We start from the raw sequence: 20,555 nt of genomic DNA on the forward strand, positions 1-20,555 counted from the left end.
AACACAATTCAATTCAATTATTGTGGATTTTACTGTTTGTTATTGCTTATTTATAATAGTTGTTTTTATTGCATTTTTATTTTTATCTTGTCTCTTGTGTGCACTTTACCCTATGCTGCTGTAATCCTGATACTAATAAAGGACTATTTTATCTCTTATCTTATCTCTTATGATGCATTTTTTAACTTGTATTAAAATAATTGAACTAACATTTGTATTTGTATTGGGCGGATGGTCACGTGGTGTCACATTCACAGTCACTCCCAGCGGCCCCGTCGTTGCTACGCGGGTTAAACTGGCGTACGTGGGCACTACTTTCAGGGAGTGAACGTGCGGTACGTGACGCGAAGATCCGACGGTTGTGCTTCGGTCGCGGAGGAAACAAAAAAAAAAACTAAGATGGCGTCTCATCAAGAAAGATAGGATGGCTTGAAGAGAGTGATGATGTTGGCAGGGAAATGATTGATAACCACATAATCGATAAAGTTTAAGACTCTCGCGTGGTGTTAAACGAAATACCGGGTTTTTAGTGTTTGACAGGACGGGGTTCATGGAGGACTGAGGCTGCGGGGAAGACGGTCAACTTTGCTAGCATCGTCAGCTAGCCGACCGGACCGAGGTTAGCTCACCACCATCACAACAACAGAGGAGGGAGAGCGACCCCCGGGCCTGTCGTACCCCGGGACATCCAGGTGTCTGCGGGTCAGTAGTGGGGAGACATTGTGGTATCAAAATGGCTCAACGAACAGCTAACTGCATGTAGCATTTTGTAGTTGTGGCTTAGCCAACGTGAGCTAACTATGCTAACATAGTTATGCTAACACCGTGGGAGGCGATCTGTGCAAAAGGCCTTGATGCTAACGTTAGCTGGAAGTGGCGTTATCTCCCAAGTTTAGTTGTTGGGTAACTAAGTTAAGACATGTGTAGTTTAGAGTTGTGTTAATAAGATGGACATTGATGTTTACATGTCAGTGTTGGGTGATATTGTGTGTGTTTTAATGTGATCTTGGTATTAGTTCATGTTGCTCAGACTACTGGAGAGTGTTGATGCCTCACTGGCCTCCTATACCTTTTTTTTTTTTTTTTGGGTTCATGGCCTCCACGCCATTGTTTGTCTGAAGGCCTTTGAGGAATCATAGATGACACACATGTCACTGGAATCCCCCCAAAATCAAGTTTATGATAATGAAAGGATTTAATTAAACACTTCATGTGCAGACACATTACACAAAGCAGTGTTTATTTCTCAGAGCAAACTATTCCACTAGAGGGAGAAAAAAAAAAAATCAGTTCTGTGTTTATATAATTTGAGTGTTGCTCAGTTATGCAATTGGGGAAGCAGTGCTTAAAACTTTTGCCCTTTTCCAGCCTGGTTGATTCAACAGAGCATGGCATTTGTTTTGTTGTGTCTGGTGTTGGGGGAGGGGTTTTTCACAAGGACCACAGGGATACAAAAAAAATCCTCATCCTGGGATTATCCATGTCTCTTGTTATTTGCTATTATGTTAAGTTTAATGGGGAACTATAAACTATGACACATTTGAAGGAACTAATTGCCATATATGTAAAGCTGACTATAGTACAATGCCATGTTAGACCAGGAAGTAGTATGAGCAGGAGTAAACAAATACAATATGTTTGTCTGCCCCTGAGGATCTGGAGCTCATTAAGTCGTGGAGAAAATGTTGATCAATTCAGAAAAGAGCAAATGCAACATATGCATGGCTTTTTAGATTATTATTATTATTATTATTATTATTATTATTATTATTATTATTATTATTATCTACAAATGAAAAAACAAGAGCTGCATACAGAAACTTGCTTTCTGTAAGGCTGTATTGACACTGTCATGCTCATAAGTAAGTCTGCTATAGTCTATTGACTAGTTTTGCATTGTCAAACTTCCTGTTTTCAGGGCAATGGAAGGGGAAGAGTTTGTACCTCCTCCGGAGTGTCCAGTGTTTGAACCGTCATGGGAGGAGTTTCAGGACCCACTGGGCTACATTGCCAAGATTCGTCCAATTGCAGAGAAGTCTGGGATCTGCAAAATTCGACCACCACAGGTAAATTTGCTTATGGTTGAATTACGTTTAAGAAAATGACATGCTGACTGTGTTCTTTAGTGTAACATTTGTAGCACGCACTGGGTTTAAAGTATTTATAAGTACTAAGGAAAAGGTACATGGACTCTCTGTTATGTGCATCATCCACAAAAAGGAGCAGCATGTTTAATATAAAATGAGAGCAAATGACTGATTGCCATGGATGTGTGTGTTGGTTGCAAGGCATTATCAAAGATGATGATTCAGCACGATTTAATTTGTAGAATATCCGTACACATAGTGGCTTTACAAACAATAAAATAGGTATAGGAAGTAATTTTCTTTATATATACTCCCCCAAAACAAGATTTAAATTTATGTTCAGTTGAATTTATGTTCCACAAATTACATTTTGTGCGTCTCTTATAACACTTTAATTAGCTGTCATTTGTAACAAATGTAAGTAGGAAATAATGACATTTTTATAAGTTTCATTACAGATTAAAACATTTTACCATAATGCAGAGAATTGAGAGGATTACTGGAGGAAAACTGCAAATGCTGTGTAAATTAAAACCTCTTCATCTTTAGGGGCTTGGTGGATATAATCATATATATAGTATAGTATTTCTACTGACAGTGCAGTTTTTCTATTAGTTTTTTCCAGGTTAAGATCTTTCAGAATTATAAATTCTTCTAAATTTATCGGTGAGGAGGAAGACGTTTTAATTGTTGATAGTGTGAACTTCCATTGTTTCTGAGGTGACCTTGGTTCTCCTTCCTGGTTAAAGATAGGCCAAGGTTTCGAGCCTGTAAGCCAAAGTTAAACCAGGGTTCAGCCCAAACTAAAGGCCCCATTTCATTTTCTCTCCCATGTACATATTTACTTTGTTTATTTTAGCAAGCTCCGTGAATGTTAGAGGTCACCATCAAAGCATAAATTACATAAGTGGTTGTTTTAGCGTATCGGCTTACAAGTTTAATTGCATGTGTTTGATCCCAAACAGGACTGGCAACCACCGTTTTCAGTGGAGCTGGATACCTTCAAGTTCACACCCCGCATCCAGAGGCTTAATGAGTTGGAGGTAAGTTTCTCTCTTTCCTTTTTAAATTGTACGTTGTCGATACATAAATTAAGCTGTCAATGGAATTGCCCATTGTACTCATGGTGTTCCTTCATGTATCTCATTTTAGGCGGAGACCAGAGTGAAACTTAATTATTTGGACCGCATCGCCAGGTTTTGGGAGATCCAGGCTTCTTCCTTGAAGATCCCACATATTGAAAGGCGCATCCTTGATCTTTTCGGCCTGTCAAGGGTAGATATTGCATTTATTTAAAAGTCAATTTAATGCTAGATGTTATTTTTGTTCCTTGGCTATGATTTTCTAAATGTGCTCTTATGCTCCAGATTGTGACAGATGAAGGAGGTTTTGAGATGGTCTGTAAGGAACGGCGCTGGGCTCGTGTGGCTCAGAGGCTTGGCTACCCTCCAGGCAAGAATATTGGTTCTCTGCTGCGTTCGCACTATGAGAGGATCGTCTACCCCTTTGAAGTGTTCCAGTCTGGTGCCAGCATTCCGGTATCTCACTACACATTCCTGTCTGTCTTTTCTGTGTTATCAGGGGTGATACGTTAATAGATACCACTGAAAACTAGTCTGTCTTTGAAGAGTAGCTAAGTAACTCTATGATGTATTGTACACATTCTTTTGGTCAGAATCTAAATACTTAATACAGTACATCATATGTATATTCACGTGTTTCTTTTTATTTCCTTTCTAGCATTGCAAGCCAAAGCACTATGATGGTGAGGAGGTGGATAAAGAGTACAAGCCACACTCCATCCCCCTGCGACAGTCTGTGCAACCATCTAAAACAAGCAGTTACGGACGCAGAGCAAACCGCTGCCAGCCCGACGTGAGTGAGAGTTTCTCTTCGTATTTGTCATTCAATAAATTTGCATACCTCTATGACCACTAACTGTGCTTTGGTCACTTGAATATACTTTTTGGTTCACATTTCAGCATGCACGTTGCTGCCTCAAAACCATTCAGAAATAAATAATGTTTATTGTTTATAGAGCTGATTTTCAAAACCACAAAAATTGGAGGGGAATTTCAACCTGTGAATGAATTTAAAGATATAATATGTAGTCACATTGCCGGTTGCTGTTTGTGAACACAGCATGCAAAATTCGCCCCTCCTCTCCAACTCGATAAGCGAGTGAGAAAGACAGGAGAGAGAGCACAGCGGGACAGAGGGACCGGTGTTTAGGTGAACAAAGCCGTGACTCAGAAGAATAAAACAATTATTTTCTTATTGTTTCATGGCGGTTGCGTCCTAAAGCACAAATTAACATTTCCACACCTCTTCAGAAACCTGCGGAAGGTGCCAGATTTTGAATTAATGCAGCCCAGGGCACACTACGTCTGGCTGTGGGAGGGATTCTTTTTATATCAGTCTATACATTGTTTAATAGTTAATTGTTGCATTTTATTCCTTTTAATAACCAGGTTGTCAGGATGTCCTGACCTACAATGACGTTATCAATGATTGTTTCCCACAGAACTTAAACCACACATCAAAGTCCTTGCCACTAATTATCTTATCTGTATCTGTCTTAATAATATCAGTCTTGTAATCAAAGTTTCTTCTCGACATACATTGAAGGTCCATTAATAATGAGCAAACTACAGTGTGTTTGTTTGTTGTAATTGAGAGAAATCTGCAGTTGGTAAACCACAGAATACGATACATATATGCTCGCCATTTAATGATCTGGATTGGACGGCAAACATCGAAGGCTGGCAGCTCTCATCATGTTTGCTGACATTGTAAAGTGTTATTACCATCTAAAAGGGTTACTATCTGCCCGTTGTTCAGCCAAACGAATAACGACAGAGCTTCCATCATTACAGGCAAACAAAAAGTCAAGCCAACAGTCTACTCCAGAGCTTGTTGGATGACAATCTTCTGGAGTGTACCATGCTGTCTTGTATATTAACTTTTTCTGTGGTTATCCATGTGCCCTTGTGCATCGGTGACAGTGGCAGTGTCTGGAAGATGTGACAGTGCACTCAGAGCGCCTCCCTGCTTGCTTACGCTCCATCCCGCCATGCTGCTGTGCTTAACTCTGCTCTTTTGTCTCTCTGTCCCTTTGCTTATTTTGTGTTCTGCTTTGTTCACCCACTTCCTTCCATCTCATTGGTAGACACACAATTTCTTATTTCATAAGCTTCCTATTTTTGCAAGACCTTTTTTTTGTGTTGCATCAATATAACCAAAACACAGTTAAACTTCTGGATCGGCCATCGTTCTGTTATCTCATGCCTGTTACATGCAACCTTACCTTCTGCCCTAAAGCCCCTCTCCAAAACGTTGTGAACGACCTACTCATCATACTTTGAGTACGTAACAATCGCAATGGGAGTCCCGAGATTACATTTCGGCCGATGTATTTCGCCTCTTTTGCTCTCCGTTAGGACTGTTTACCTGTATTTAACCAAAGCCTGCTCGATAAACTACCCGCCACAACAAACTGAAAGCAGAACCTTAGTGATCTACAGGTTCTGTTTATAGAGTTATATAACGTCTTAGAAATGGGCTTTTATATAACATCCACATCAGCATATATTTGGTATTGCTTATTTTTTTATTTCTCATTACTTGAGCAGCTTATATGGGACAGTATTTTGAGGTCTGAGAATTTCTTTAATAACACTTGAGCAAAAAAATAGTTGAGCATCATTTTCATCATTCCAGATGGGATTATATTTTATTCCCATTTATCTTAATTTATGAAGGTATTCAATTGAGGTCCAGTTAATTTTTCTATGACAAGTTTCTTGCACGAAAAAAAAAAAAAAAAAAAAAAAAAAAAAGATAATACCGGACCCTGCTTGTCAGCCAACATTACATTCCCAAACCCAAAATCCTTCCCAGCCACATTTCTGTTTTGGAGCCATATCTTTCCCATTTAGATTAAATCAAGCTGGTGTGACAGCTGAATCACCTGCCAGTTGTTGGCAGCATCTTGTAATGTGAGGGCTGAGATAACAGAAGTATGGTTCACACATAGTATGCTTTTAAAATAGTTCAGCTTGAATAAAAAAAAAAAAAGCTGAGATGTATCCACATTTGTCATAAACATGCTGATCTATTGGTCTGCAAACTGAACCAGACTTTAAATCACGCAATTCTGTCCAAAGATTTACTAGACATACCAAAAATTCCAAAATAAACCTCTTTTGATGGAAAGAATTCAGTATCTAGATCCACTTCATTCTCATAATGTGTCCCAGTGACAACTAGTGTCTCTGTTCTCTCCAGGCTCTCTCCCTTCCTCTCTCATCTCCTTTTTTTCCTCTCTTGTCTTAGTTTATTGTTGCTGTTATTGTCTCCTTTGCAGGGTCCAGAGGATCTGGCCCCCAGTCCTCTCACCACTGGCTCTCAACTCATCTCTGCGGTACTGCCTCTCGAGCATATGAGCTCAACTTTCCCCCCTGCCTCTTTTCCTACCACCTATCACTTCACCTCCTGAAGTTGTCTAAGTGTTGTTGTTTTTTTTTTTTAACTAACCACTAAAACATTTTCATTAACATGCGATCACACTTCTCAGCTCATAATAGGGTCACCTGACTTTTGCATACTTTTTAAAAAGCCATAGAAAACTGTTGCATTACAATAATAGGGAACGCAAGTTATTAAATCACCATAATCTTCCAGATTTAGACCAAACAATGAACACAGAGAGGATGATGTCCCTGGCCGGTCTCTTCAGATTTTAATTAATGTGGGACAAAGGTGTTTTGGGGCCTTGTCATTATGTTTTATATTACAGAATTTAATAAAAACTTGTTCTTGAATGTATGCAAATTTGGATCCCTGTGCCAAACACACTTTTCTAGTGTAGTTGTGGGGCGGATGCACTCTCTAGCTTTCTCTCTTTCACCCATGCTCTGTCTCTGTGGTTGCACTTGGCTTGAAATGCTTTGTCGCTGAGCTGTCTGTGTGCCTCTTGCTTTTTTTTTTTTTTTTTTTTTTTTCCCTTACAGTCTACTCTCTATAGCAGCTACCAATGTGGCTGCATGCTTTCTCTTTTGAGTGCACTCACACAGAAGAACCTAGTTGTAATTTGATCCGGTTTGACTTGCAGAGTACCATAGTCTAACGACAGACAGTGAAATATTGGAGTCTTAAATCACTGAAACATCTTAGTCTTTGTAGGTTTGCTCGTCAGTTTGTCCGACACCATCAAGCCCTGCTGAACTGATTTGTTGGCTAGTGCTTCCAATCCCTGATCCACTTATGTAGTCCTTGGATCAACACATTTTTGGTACGGGGATGCAGAAATTATACAAGAATGTATGGGAAGACAAAGTTACATTTGCTGGACTGACGAGGGTGCAATTGCAAACAGGTGGTAAAGTCAAAAACAAACGTGCTTCCTTCTTATCCTTCTTGGGGAACAAAGTCTTGGATGGTAAATTTTGTGGCGTTGTATTTGTCCAGTTTTTTTTTGCCTCAAATGGCCCAAACAAAGTTGTCATGACATGCATACATTGATTTTCTTGTTGTGGGAATACAGGTTGCATTCTGATTACACACAGACTGATTTCTATGTGCACACCCAAGTAGAACCCAAACCTCTCTAAGATTAGAACTAAACTGTACTTTTAAAAGCGCCTTAAGTGGATGTAAAGAGAAGAAGCTCTGAGTTGGAACCTTATATGTGCTTTTTAGATCTGCTTACTGATTGTTGAAAGTGACGTTAAGACCTTCTGTGTTTCTGTCTACATTGCTGTTTACACATGACTTGTGTTTACTGTTTGCAATCATATGGCTGACTGGAACCACGGTCCTAAAGTGTAGCGCAAAAAGTAATTTAATACAAGGGAGGAAGTCTAAAATGACAAATCATTCCCTACAACACTGTTAATTTTAATTAATATTGTGTTTTACCAATGTTTGTACAAAAAAAACAAACAGATTTAGGAACTTTTAACAGTTTTTCACCTGATGTCTCCACACATCCAAAGGCTGCAAAAAAAACAAGGTCTATGGCCATTTACTGTAAAAAATGGGATGAGAATGATGAGAACAGCTCAGAATATGCCTTCAATTGCAGAAAGTGAGAAGAGGAAATGGGATGATGTCTAAGAATGCAGTGGTGTCAGAGCTGAAGTCAAGACCACTTAGGTTGTGTCCAAGTCAGAGGGTTTTTGACATCAACTTCAAATATCGGGAAAGTCCAAGACCACGTTAGAACAACAAAAACAAATGCACATTCAATATTTTTATTATAAGTCAGGCATGATGATGAAATGTGATTGGAACAGGAAATAACTGATCCATAACCTAATTATTTTAATTATTACTTCTTTCAACACAATTGTGCATAAAACTACATGTCTAAAATGAGGACACTTGCTTTTTACACGGCAGAGAAACGCATAAATGTGAAATGAGCATTACCTGCCTTTTGGGTAACATTAATAATACATGTCTAGACTACAGCTATTCAGAATCAGCTAATGTTAACTTGTCCAATTATTTAAAAAAAAAAAAAAATCAATAAACTGTATATTCAACTGGTTCAACTTTTACAAAATATGTCAACATTTATGACAAATGATGGCCTAAATTAATTTAAAATGTGAATACATTTGTTAAAAAAACAAAAAACAGACTAATAATAATACAAATTAAATAATACCCTACTCTAACTGTATGATTGCAACTTCTGTTGATTGTGTGTTCTGGCGGTGGGTCTTAACGTTTAAACTTTCACTGTGATCTCTGCTAACTTTTCCTTGATTTCTAACCGAGCATAATCCCTTCTTGTGATGGCATTGCTCTGCTCTCATTGCTCTCTCTACCCGTTTGTTCTGCACTTGGCCTAGATCCTTGCTTGGTTCTGTGTGCTTTTGAGAGTGGTTGTTGTGTGTCTATGCCTTAATGACAAAAAATGTACTTTCATCCACAGCCTGAACCTACAGAGGAAGACATCGAGAAGAACCCAGAACTGAAGAAGCTTCAGATCTATGGTGCAGGGCCTAAGATGATGGGACTTGGACTTGTGGCGAGGTACAAAGGCATCAGGAAGAAAGGTAAGTCCCATGACCACCACCTAATTCCACACCTTTTTAAGAAACATTCAGTTAAACCTACATGGTCTATAAATGTGGTAACCTCTCTTCTGGAGAAACCTGGAAATTTAGACGTTTTAAAATAAAATTAAATCAACTAAAGCACAATTTATGAAAGAAGTAAATTGTGGGCATAGGAGAGCTGCCAACTTGGAGTCCTGCATTGTAAAAAATAAATAAAAATAAAAGCAGTATTTAAAACTATCCTTCCTCCCCTTTTTATTTTTTAGATGAACTGCCTCAAACTGTTACCATCAAGGAAAGCGCGCCTCCTGCTCCTGATCCCTCAGTCAAAGCGGAGCCACTGGAGCCTCAAGAGAGGCAGAGTGACGGGGGCACATCCAGCCCCCAACCGCCTCCTCCTACCATCACGGTAAAGACGGAGGTGAAGAAAGAAGAACCAGGGGTAGAGGGTGGTAAAGATGAGAAGCAAGATGTTAAAGATGGACCTTGTACCAAAATGACCATGAGGCTTAGACGCAACCTCGGCAACCCGCAGTGTGTAAGTAGACCAAAGAATGCACTCAGTTGGCAGACAAAGTCGAGATCGGCATTTTGACATTTAATGTTAAACTACAACGAGAGGTCATATGATTGTACAGTTATGTGAACACAATGCATTGTGCTCTTTATTACTTTTCATTCTAAGGTGAATGCAGATGATTTTTTTTTTTGGTACAGAATTGTGACCTTTTTTCTCCCACAATCTGATCTTTTGTTGAATTTGACCTGTTCAGTGCTTCACAGGCCCCCGTGTTATTCTGCTCCAGTTGAAAGTGAGCCACACATGTCTGGCTCTAAGCCCTAAAAACACTTATTGCACTTATTTTATGCCTCCACCCCAGCAACAGCTGTGGCTGGATAATTTTGGTTGGATTTTGGAGGTCAAAGATATTTTTGACAGACATGGATGTAAACTGGAACACTGCCGATGGTCACGGTAAAGGCAAACATCGCAGAGGTAGTAATTCTGGTTTGTCACTTTTTCATAGGTGGATTCTTTTGTTTGTCGGATGTGCGGTCGGGGAGACGATGACGAGAAACTCTTGCTGTGTGATGGCTGCGATGATAACTACCACACCTACTGTCTACTACCCCCACTCACCGATCCTCCAAAGGGCAACTGGCGATGCCCTAAATGTGTGGCAGAGGTAAGTAAAGATGACATGTGTGACTGGAACACAAAATCAGTGTTCATTTTGGCAGCTATTTTAGACTTAGTCTTTGTTTTTAGAATGCTTATTAGTTCATAGTTGTAGTCTAGTTTTAGTCGACAAGAACTCAAACGTTTTAGTCCCCTATAAGTTGCCGAAAAGTCATTACACTTAAGTCAGCTTTTAGTCATTACTTTTAGTTAAAATCTGTTCTCTCTTAATTTGTCTGCAATTATGTTTTTTGTGACCAATGCCTTTTTTTCTTTTTCATCACATTATGTTGAATATTTCGGTCAATCTAGTCTAGCCAAAACAATAATTTTGTCATTTTAGTCACACATTTCAAATACGATTTTATCTTATCATTATGTGATGAAAAACACAGGTTGAATGATGACGAAAGCATTCTATCATTCTTTGAAAACTGACCCCCCCCCAGCACGAAATGGCATGTTCACTGTTATTGTTAATGACGTTGTTGCCAACTCATCATCGCCTTGTCTTAGTCATAGAAGAAAACGTTGCTCACGAACATATTTTGTCATAGTTTTAAATGAACGCACTAAACATGCATGCCTTGTTTTGTTGAGTTTCTTCTAACCCAAAAGACTAATCTTTGTTCTGATTCTCTCACTTTCTAACTTTTCTAGGAGTGCAAGAAACCCTCAGAAGCGTTTGGCTTTGAACAGGCTACACGGGAGTACACTCTGCAGAGTTTTGGGGAAATGGCAGATTCTTTCAAAGCTGATTACTTCAACATGCCTGTCCATGTAAGCGCAGCCGCACAAGACATCACCCATTCATTATGAAACACATCTCTGATAATGCGAGGGACTAATCTATCGCCTGTGTGTTGTCGCTGTAGATGGTTCCCACTGAGCTCGTGGAGAGAGAGTTCTGGAGGTTGGTCAGCAGTATCGAGGAGGACGTGGTTGTTGAGTACGGAGCGGACATACACTCCAAAGAGTTTGGCAGCGGCTTCCCGATGAACAATGGCAAGAAGGAGCTCACAAAGGAAGAGGAGGTATGCACATTGTGAAAAATGTACTTGAAGGGTCATCGAGGTTAAAGTGAGGGATCCAACATCCTGCTTGAGATTACACTTTGAAGATGTTGAAAGTTATAAATTGAACTCAATTTGAAGTAGATTTTTAATACAATATCATGACTACAGAAGGCCAGTGTGGCATTCTGAATGTAACCATTTTGATGTGAATGCACTCTACAAACTACTCCCTACATATTTCAGTGATGCTCTTGACAATAACAGGTTTACATTAAAGAGAGTTTGCTGCACAGTTTTTATTTCATTGCTAAAAGTACATTAGAAAACAGTGAGTTTTCAAATTGTCTGCTACGTATTGGGATTAGCTGGCATTTGGAACATAATTCCTACAATATTGGAGATTATAAATGTATTTCTAAAAAGGAAGCTTTGTTGGCTGCATATAGTCTAAACGTGTTTTAACAGCATTTAATTGACTGAGTTTAAATTTGCTTCATGAGTTGAAGTAGCGGAAGAAAAGCCACTGAACGCTTTGTCTGAGGCTTCATTCGAAAATAATTGTGTTAATATCTTTAAAAGCATTGGATATTTACCGACTGCCTTTGCTTAACTCAGATTTAACATACTCAGAGTTGATTGAACAATGTAATCAAAAAAGTAAAAGTGTAGTTTATGTGGTACCTGTATTCAGGTTATTTTATTTGTAAATTCATAATCCTGGTCCAGTGCTTATTCTCAGTGCACACTGTTTCCTTTGTTTGGTCAGGGTTACGCCCGCAGCGGCTGGAACTTGAACGTGATGCCCGTGCTGGAGCAGTCCCTGCTGTGCCACATTAACGGAGACATCTCTGGGATGAAGGTGCCCTGGCTTTACGTCGGCATGGTGTTCTCGGCTTTCTGCTGGCACATTGAGGATCACTGGAGCTACTCCATCAACTACCTGCACTGGTACAGAATGCTTTTTGTGTATTGTTGTGGGTTTGGGGTAGAGAACATGATAATGTCGCCTGGAACAGGAATTTGAGTGAAATTCTATAACATTCCCTCTCTGTTCTTTACCCTCCTGCCTAACCATCATCTCCAGGGGTGAACCCAAGACGTGGTACGGTGTTCCCTCTGTGGCTGCTGAGCGACTTGAAGGGGTGATGAAGAAGCTGACGCCAGAGCTGTTTGAGTATCAACCTGACCTCCTGCACCAGCTGGTCACCATCATGAACCCCAACATCCTCATGTCTCACGGTGTACCGGTCAGTCTCACATAGACACACATGCACACAGCAGAAATATGTTTGTGTAAAAAGTTTTCTTTAAGTTGACTTTAATATTTGTGATTGGCAGGTTGTTCGTACCAACCAGTGTGCTGGTGAGTTTGTCATCACCTTCCCCCGAGCCTACCACAGTGGCTTCAATCAGGGATATAACTTTGCTGAAGCCGTTAACTTCTGCACTGCAGACTGGGTACGTCTGTTTACACCGTCCGTCTCAAGTTGTCATTCCACATCGTTCACAATGCTTCATAATCAACATATACTCTTCTCCCTCCCTCTCAGCTGCCTGCCGGACGTTCCTGCATTGAGCACTACCGACGTCTAAGGAGGTATTGTGTGTTCTCCCACGAGGAGCTCACCTGTAAAATGGCCACCAGCCCAGAGAAGCTCGACCTTAACCTGGCTGCAGCTACACACCGGGAAATGTTCATTATTGTTCAGGAGGAGAGGAAGTTGCGAAAGGGCCTGATGGAAAGGGTGAGACACACAAACGGATCCTAGAGATAGTTTGTGTCTCTATTTATTTATGCATTGAACCAATTAATATGTGTCAGCAAATAATAGTTCAGTTTGGTTTCATGCCGGATAATGTCTTCAATTGTAATGTCCGATGGGAATACGGGAAATGTTATTGTCTAATAACATCTGTGCGTTGAACCTGCAGGGCATTACTGAAGCAGAGCGTGAGGCATTCGAGCTGCTTCCTGACGATGAGAGACAGTGTGACAAATGTAAGACCACGTGCTTCCTCTCTGCTCTGGCCTGCTCGAACTGTCCCGAGAGACTGGTGTGCCTCTATCACACTCAGGACCTGTGCAACTGCCCCACTGAAAAACTCTACCTCAGGTATTTATCTCCTGAGTGACAACAGTCTTCTGCTAATATTTCCTCGTAATCTCCACTGGTTGGGTTAATCTTATCTCTTATCCCTTCACTTTCAGATACAGATATACCCTTGATGAGCTGTTAGCCATGTTACATCGATTAAAGGTTCGGTCTGAGTCCTTTGATTCGTGGGCCAACAGAGTGAAGGAGGCACTTGAGCAGGAAGAAGGAAACAAGATAGGTGGGAAATCAACATAAATGTTTCCCTTTAAACCTGGTTTCCAAAGAAAATATTGATCTTAAAACAAAGCATTGAGACTAAACGGTTACTGAATTGCAGGAATTGACGACCTGGAGGTGCTGAAGAATGAAGCAGCGGAAAAAAAGTTTCCCGACAACGAACTTCTGCGGAAACTCAACACTGTTCTTAAAGACATAGAACGCTGCCAGCAGACCAGTACTGAACTCCTCAGTAACTCAAAGACCAGGTAAGATAGAACGTCTACTTAACATTTACAATAACTGTTCGGTTACACAAGCTTACTTATTGCCGTCTTTCAGTGAAAATAGGATGACTTTGGCAGAGCTGAAATCCTTGGTAGAGAAGATGCAAAACCTGCCCTGTGTGATAACGCAGCTGGAGGAAGTGCAGGTGAGATGTCACTCTGAGTAAACTAGCTTGTATTTTTTCCAGATGTAATCTTTCTAAAAAAATGATACAATGTACTGTATAAACAACTTACTATTCTCTCAGCTCAAAAATGGCACCTTTTTATTGAGCACACCTCCGGTTTACCTCTGTACCGTCTGATTTTCAAGGCGATTCTGCGGACAGTGGAGGATTTCCAGAACCAGGCTCAATTACTGGCCAACGACAGGGACTGGAGGAGGGACTCCTCACCACCTGAACAGTTGCAGACTTTGTTGGAGCAGGGGGCCAAGCTGCTTGTTGAGGTGCCCGAGTGTGAACTACTGCAGGGCCTAAAGGAGCAGGGCCATTGGCTAGCAGATGTCAGGCGCACCCTGGGCACAGAGGGAGGGGAAAGGCAGGAGGTGATGTTGGACGTTTTGCGAAACCTGATGGAAGCGGGCTGCAACGTACCCCAGAGTGTGTCTGTGGAGACGGCCATGGCCGAGCTTCAGGAGCTGCTCACGATTGCAGAGCGTTGGGAGGAGAAAGCACAGATCTGCCTCGAGCAAAGGTAAGACAAACAAGTCAAAACAAACATTTCTCTATGCTTCAGCCGCCACAGGGGTTGTCAACACTTCGCAACTACTTTATCCTGTTGCGATGATCAACATTTGTATGTCATGGTTTTGTTCTTCCAGGCAAAAACATCCTCTCTCTACTCTGGAGGCGATAGTTAATGAGGCCCAGCTGATTCCAGTCAAGCTGCCCAACATTCTCGCCCTGCAGGACTGTCTCACTCGAGCACGCGCCTGGGTAACAGACCTCGAGGAAATCCAGGTAGCAAAAAAATCTTTGTTGGCCTTATTTTTTATTCATTTTTTATTCATCCCCCCCTCTGTAATGATGATTTGTAATTGAACTGAAATACCCGAAATTGCAAAATATGCTTTACCTTCATGTTGTAACATTATCATTCTTTATTTTCTTTCCTGCAGAATGGGGAGCATTACCCATGCCTGGATGACCTGGAGGGCCTGGTGGCTATTGGAAGAGACTTGCCAGTCTTCATGGAGGAGTTAAGACAGCTGGAGCTGCAGGTCGCCAGCGCTCATTCCTGGAGGGACAAGGCCAGCAAGACCTTCCTGAAGAAGAGCAGTCAGCACAGTCTGCTAGAGGTGGGCAACTGGAAGGAAATGAAAAAATAATATTGAAATTTTATTGAAAAGGAAAATTCTCCACCTTTTCTATTTGAATGTCCAATCGGAGACGCTGATCTCTCCTGCTGCAGGTGTGCCTCTGTGTACCAGGATGCACTGCCTGCGAGCAACCATTCTGCTATGTCTGATAAATAAACTCACAAAACATTAATGAAGTATTCTTACACGTTTAAACCGAAAAATACAACCAGACACCTTCTGAATTCAAGTTTTTCTTTTACAACTAACTAAAACAGGCCTTACTGCCTTGTTAACTTATCGTAAAACACACTTCATTCAAATTAGACAGAAACAAAATATAATTCACGTCTTGGTTAGTCTTTCCACATTTTCAACAATCAGCAACTGAATCCCCAGAGTGATATGTGATAATATCCCGTCTCTACACGCTGTTTTTCCGCCGTTGTTTCTCTCTTCTGTGCGTCACAGTTCCACTGCCTTGTTTAGGGACTTGATATAGTCATAAAACAGCCATATATACCAACTTTTTTTATTTTTAAATCTTTGTCTGAGCATTTGTTTTATTTATTGCTGTCAGGATGTATAGAGAATTTCAACAAATATATCTTATTATCCACCTTCGCTTTGAATAGACTGAATTTACGTCAACATTGAGCAAAGAGATAAGTTATCGGTTTACAGCAAGGCAACCTTCAAACGAGCGTGCGTTAAACTGCAGTGTTTCCCTGCAGGTATTATGTCCGTGTGCAAAAAGGAGAGAGAGGCGAGATGAGACGGAGCTGTTGGATGAGCCTCTAGATGATTCTGATACCAACACCGTGGGCCTCTCTGCTCAGGACCTGAGGGACCCCGCCGCTATTGTGAGTCTATAGAGTATGATATTGTTTATTTAGAATCTCTGAAGTTTCATCCTGGCTTATTTAAATAAATACTAGTTTTGAAGGTGAACTTGTCTTGTGTGCCTTGTCTCTAGGTGATGGCATTCAAAGAAGGGGAGCACCAGGAAAAAGAGGCTCTGCTAAGATTACAGAAACTGAACATGTGCAAATCTGGACTTTACGCCGCAAGTTGCAAAGAGAACAAGGAGAACAAGGAGGACAAGGAGAACGGGAGGTGGGAGGACGCCATGGAGACGGACACATCCAGCCACTCAGAGGACTCTGTAAAGGAGAACGGTAACGGTAACGGTACCGCCCCTCCTCAGTCAGTGTGCGTGTGCACCGGTCAGCCCCGTGCGCCTCAACTCCGCTGTCATCTGTGTAAGGACTGGTTCCACGGGAGCTGTGTTCCTTCTCCCTCCCTGCTCCCCTCCTCCGGACCGCCGGTGAACCCCCTCTGCTGGTGGGACTGGGACTCGCGCTTCTTGTGTCCGCGGTGCCAGCGATCACGGCGCCCTCGCCTGGAGACTATCCTGGCGTTACTCGTCGCCCTGCAGAGGCTGCCGGTGCGTCTGCCCGAAGGGGAGGCGCTGCAGTGTCTCACAGAGAGGGCCATCACCTGGCAGGGCCGAGCCAAGGAGGCTCTGGAGACTACAGAGCTGCAGCAGGCTGTTCAGAGGCTGCAGGAACTTAAAGAGACTCTCAATTGTGAAACAGAGAAAAAGGAAAACATGGAGAAGGAGGGGAGCTCAGTGATTGTTTTATCAGACTCTGAGGGAGGGGAGGTGGAGGAAGGAGTCATCGATCTGACAGACGAGAATTCACCTAAAAAGAAGACCAAGGAAAGCAACGGCACTCAGGTCAACACCTTATTCTGACTCTTTATCTTGATATTAAACCAAATATAGACTGAAAATGTGCAACTGACTCAAATACATCTTCCGTCATTTGAACTTCCGTCAACTTCTTTCTTATCATACTGTATCCAACCTGTCTGTTTAATACAATGCTTGTTTTCCCACAGGTTGGATGTGAAAATGGCATCAACAAGAAGTCAAATCTTACAGGTAAGATTTGGTTTTAAAGTAAAGGTTAAAAGTCAAGTTGTTCAACGCCTCACACAAAACACCAGATCTCACAATGTTTTTCTTCTGCTCCCTTGACGCTCAGGTGTGGGGTCTCTGCTGCCCCTGCTGCCTTTGCTCAAAGGCCAGGTAGTGGAGCTTTTACCGGCAACCAAAGTCCAGCTGGAGGAGCTGCAGCTTGAAGGAGATCTGCTTGAGGTGTCCCTGGACCAGACACTCGTCATCCACAGAGTTCTGCAAGCTGCTTCTGTTCCACCAAAAGAAACACTGCGCACACTCATTCAGGTCAGGAAAATAAACTTTGACCTTTTAAAAAAATATATTTTAAAGGGGAGCAAGATGTTAAAGGACAGACATAAGACATAAAACTTTGAATTCAAATCTAAATAATTGAATCCTGACACCAAAATGAGATAAGTGCAAACCAACCCAAAAAACAGACGTAAATATAACAAAAACTAGCTAGCTAGTACTAGCTCAAGACATTTAACTTTTTAGTTTAAAAAAAGTTCTTGTAAATAAGAAAATATTCCGTACTTTTTATTTGTCAAGGATTTAATTCACTAAAGAATTTACAAAATCTCATAAAGACTATATATTTATTTATTGAATTACCAGAAAACATGTCGCATCGGCTTAACTTAATCCTTAAATCCCATCCAACACGTTGAAAGCATTTCCTTCCTGGAAAAGAGGATTCTTCTTCAAGGTTTTAAACCTGCATTGTTTACAGCCATGTTTACTTGCTAGCAGTCTTTGTCTTTTGTGCCTTTGCTGGCACATTGCTGCATTTGTTGGCACATTACTGGCACTTGTAGATCAGTGGAATAGTGTGAGCATTGACATAAATGTGTCTCGTGTCACCTGCATGCACAAGAGCAAACAGACACATAGCTCCATGGTGCTACTAGTGGTCCAAAACACAACATGGGGTCTGCAGGACAGGATCACTATAGAAGACTGATGTTCAATTCTGACTGATGTAATGAATTCCATTTGTATTTAAATGAGGTTTGTCACATTTTATTCTGGAGTCTGTTAAAAAGTGGTTAAATTGAATTAAATATATGAGCTTTGTGCTAATGAGAGCTAATGTACAAGTATGCAAGAAAATGTACTTTTTATTAGCATTCGTATAATTTGTGTCGTTACAAACGCTCCTCTGTTGCATCAAGAGTCAAAGTCGGAGGAAATTGTGAAATGGGTTGCTTTGTTTATCGCCATTTTTGGTGATGTCTTTAGCTTCCTCTTTAACATTCTTGTCTTCTCTCTCTCTCTCTCTCTCTCTCTCTCTCTCTCTCTCTCTCTCTCTCTCTCTCAGATTGAGCTTGAAGAGCAGAGGCGAACCAGCCGCGGACGAGCCAAGGACTCCAAACGGAAGAGGAAGAGCCACAGAGGAGGCACCGGCGACGGGGCCGGAGAACGGTCACTGGACGCCTCGGAGTCAAAGAAAACCTGTCCCCTCAGCCACAGCCCCCCCACTCAGTTACCAGTCCAGACCAATCCAGAGGTGACCGCCCCTTTTAAGCTTGCTTTTTCTGTTGTAGTTTTGATGCTTAAGCTTCGTATTGAGATTAACAATTTTCTTTTTTTTTTTTTTTTTCCTTTTGACAGATTTTGTGATATACTCAACGCTGGATCTCTGTTTAGACGGATTAGTCGGAGGAATTGAAGGGACAGATCATTCTGTGCCAGAAGACGATGTCAAGTTCTAGAAAGATGCAGGACATCCCCCACCCCTCCACCCTACGTCCCCTCTCATCCTTCATTCACACATCCAGACACTAACAGAGCAATGACTCTTCTCGTACACTCCACCATCTCGTCCCAAACTCAGCCATAACTCACCAGTCTTTATTTTTTTATTTCAGACTTTATTTTACCCAACCTTTATTCTCCACCTTCCCTGGACTCATTTTTCCTGTGAACATATTAAGACTGTGTTGGACCGATGTGGGACCCACCGCAATAGTAGTGTCTTTTGGTCTAGAGTTTGTCTCTGAGGTCCGTCAGTATGCTACGTTATCCCAACTGTATTAAATGTTAGTTCAACTGAAGCCCGTCTCAGAACCGGCGGTTGCCGTTTCCCTTCACTTGAGCCCACTGGTTGAAGTTGGATAAGCTATGGGGGTGTATTTAGACTGTTCTGTTTGGGCATGGATCCTGAAGCTGAGGTACAGCAGAAGGTTTTTGACAGCTGTTGTTAGAAAACAGCACTGTGGTTACACTTGTATTTTTTTAGTTGTATTGAATCTTGTGTTTTGATGCTGTTTTTGAGGGGACATGCGTTTTGAATAAACTGAGTAAATTTTGGGAAGTGTTAAAAACAGGCATTAATGTTTTTGGTGCTACTTTCCCAAAATGGATATCTGTACCTCTTGGCTTTGTCTTTCTCCCCTTTATTCCTTTTTTTTTTTTTTTCTTTTCTTTCTTTTTTTTAAAGCGACCCCTCATTTTGGCTCAATATTTTATTCCTTTAAATTCCTCCTCTTTTTCTCCCTCCCTCGTTTCTCTCTTTGCAAATTAAGGTAACTTCACTGTAACTCACTTGTCACAACTTATTTTGTTTCCTGGATTCAAATATTATTATTATTATTATTATTATTGATATTGCAGACACACAGTTGTCGTGAGTTTGTGTATAAACTTTTCATTTTAATGTTGCCTTTGTTTCTTTTCACTCTTGTTAGAAAAATAAAGGTTTAGAATTGTTTAGGACATGTTGACTCATCATTTCTCCTCTTGAAACGCTGGAGTCCTGATGTTTCATAGCAGAAATTAGAGACTCGTAAAGTAAGTTTTCATGATCACAGCATTTATTTATAAAAGCTTTCACTGGAAAATGGCAGACACAGAATGGACATCACAATATAGAACAAGTACACCATGTTTTCATTAACTATGCTGGAGTTTTAAGCAAGTTAGAAAGACATCCACAAATACAGAATGTTAAAGGCTTTCAGTCTTTTAAAAAAAGAAAAAAAATTCTGCCTCAATATCAAACATGCATGTAAGCCAAATAAAAATCAGCTTTTATTCACAGGGTTTTTCTCAACACCACATTCTTGGCAGTTTATTTCGTTATAGGTACTTTAACTGGATAATCATCCAGAGGCTCCGTCTGAGAGCACATCATTGACAGAAATCTCAGAATCTTGTGAATGAAAACTCAACAGTTGAAGTAGCTGCAGACTAAATTAACAGGGATTTCTCTGTAGTGAAGAATAATCTTAGTTTGCATTGAAACAGCCTTGTTCACAGTCAACATTGAAATAAATAATATTTGCATACTGACCAAAAGTCATTGGTCTGGAAAAAGCATGTTGCACTTTTTGAA

At 40.9% G+C, this 20,555-nt stretch overlaps 1 protein-coding gene across 3 annotated transcripts; it reads left to right on the forward strand.

Moving 5' to 3' along the window:
- The first annotated feature begins 332 nt into the window (after positions 1-332).
- Positions 333-19,936, forward strand: kdm5c (lysine (K)-specific demethylase 5C). 3 transcript variants are annotated; one of them, XM_054608463.1, is made up of 29 exons: positions 333-702; positions 1,919-2,066; positions 3,053-3,130; positions 3,240-3,362; positions 3,455-3,625; positions 3,828-3,962; positions 6,454-6,510; positions 9,031-9,154; positions 9,424-9,695; positions 10,186-10,344; positions 10,998-11,117; positions 11,213-11,371; positions 12,120-12,301; positions 12,438-12,600; positions 12,692-12,811; positions 12,904-13,098; positions 13,286-13,467; positions 13,563-13,687; positions 13,787-13,934; positions 14,008-14,098; positions 14,266-14,648; positions 14,776-14,914; positions 15,073-15,252; positions 15,987-16,115; positions 16,229-16,993; positions 17,158-17,200; positions 17,304-17,503; positions 18,540-18,728; positions 18,833-19,936. In XM_054608463.1, the coding sequence occupies exons 2-29, from the start codon at positions 1,923-1,925 to the stop codon at positions 18,839-18,841; spliced, it is 4,785 nt and encodes a 1,594-aa protein (XP_054464438.1). In that variant the 5' UTR covers positions 333-702; positions 1,919-1,922; the 3' UTR covers positions 18,842-19,936. The 3 variants fall into 3 exon arrangements, with proteins under 3 accessions (XP_054464438.1, XP_054464439.1, XP_054464440.1); XM_054608464.1 differs by having other exon boundaries at positions 333-619; XM_054608465.1 differs by lacking the exon at positions 6,454-6,510.
- The last annotated feature ends 619 nt before the right edge of the window (positions 19,937-20,555 follow it).

The sequence above is a fragment of the Anoplopoma fimbria genome, chromosome 12, assembly GCF_027596085.1.
Source record: "Anoplopoma fimbria isolate UVic2021 breed Golden Eagle Sablefish chromosome 12, Afim_UVic_2022, whole genome shotgun sequence".
NCBI classification, from domain to species: Eukaryota; Metazoa; Chordata; class Actinopteri; order Perciformes; family Anoplopomatidae; genus Anoplopoma; species Anoplopoma fimbria.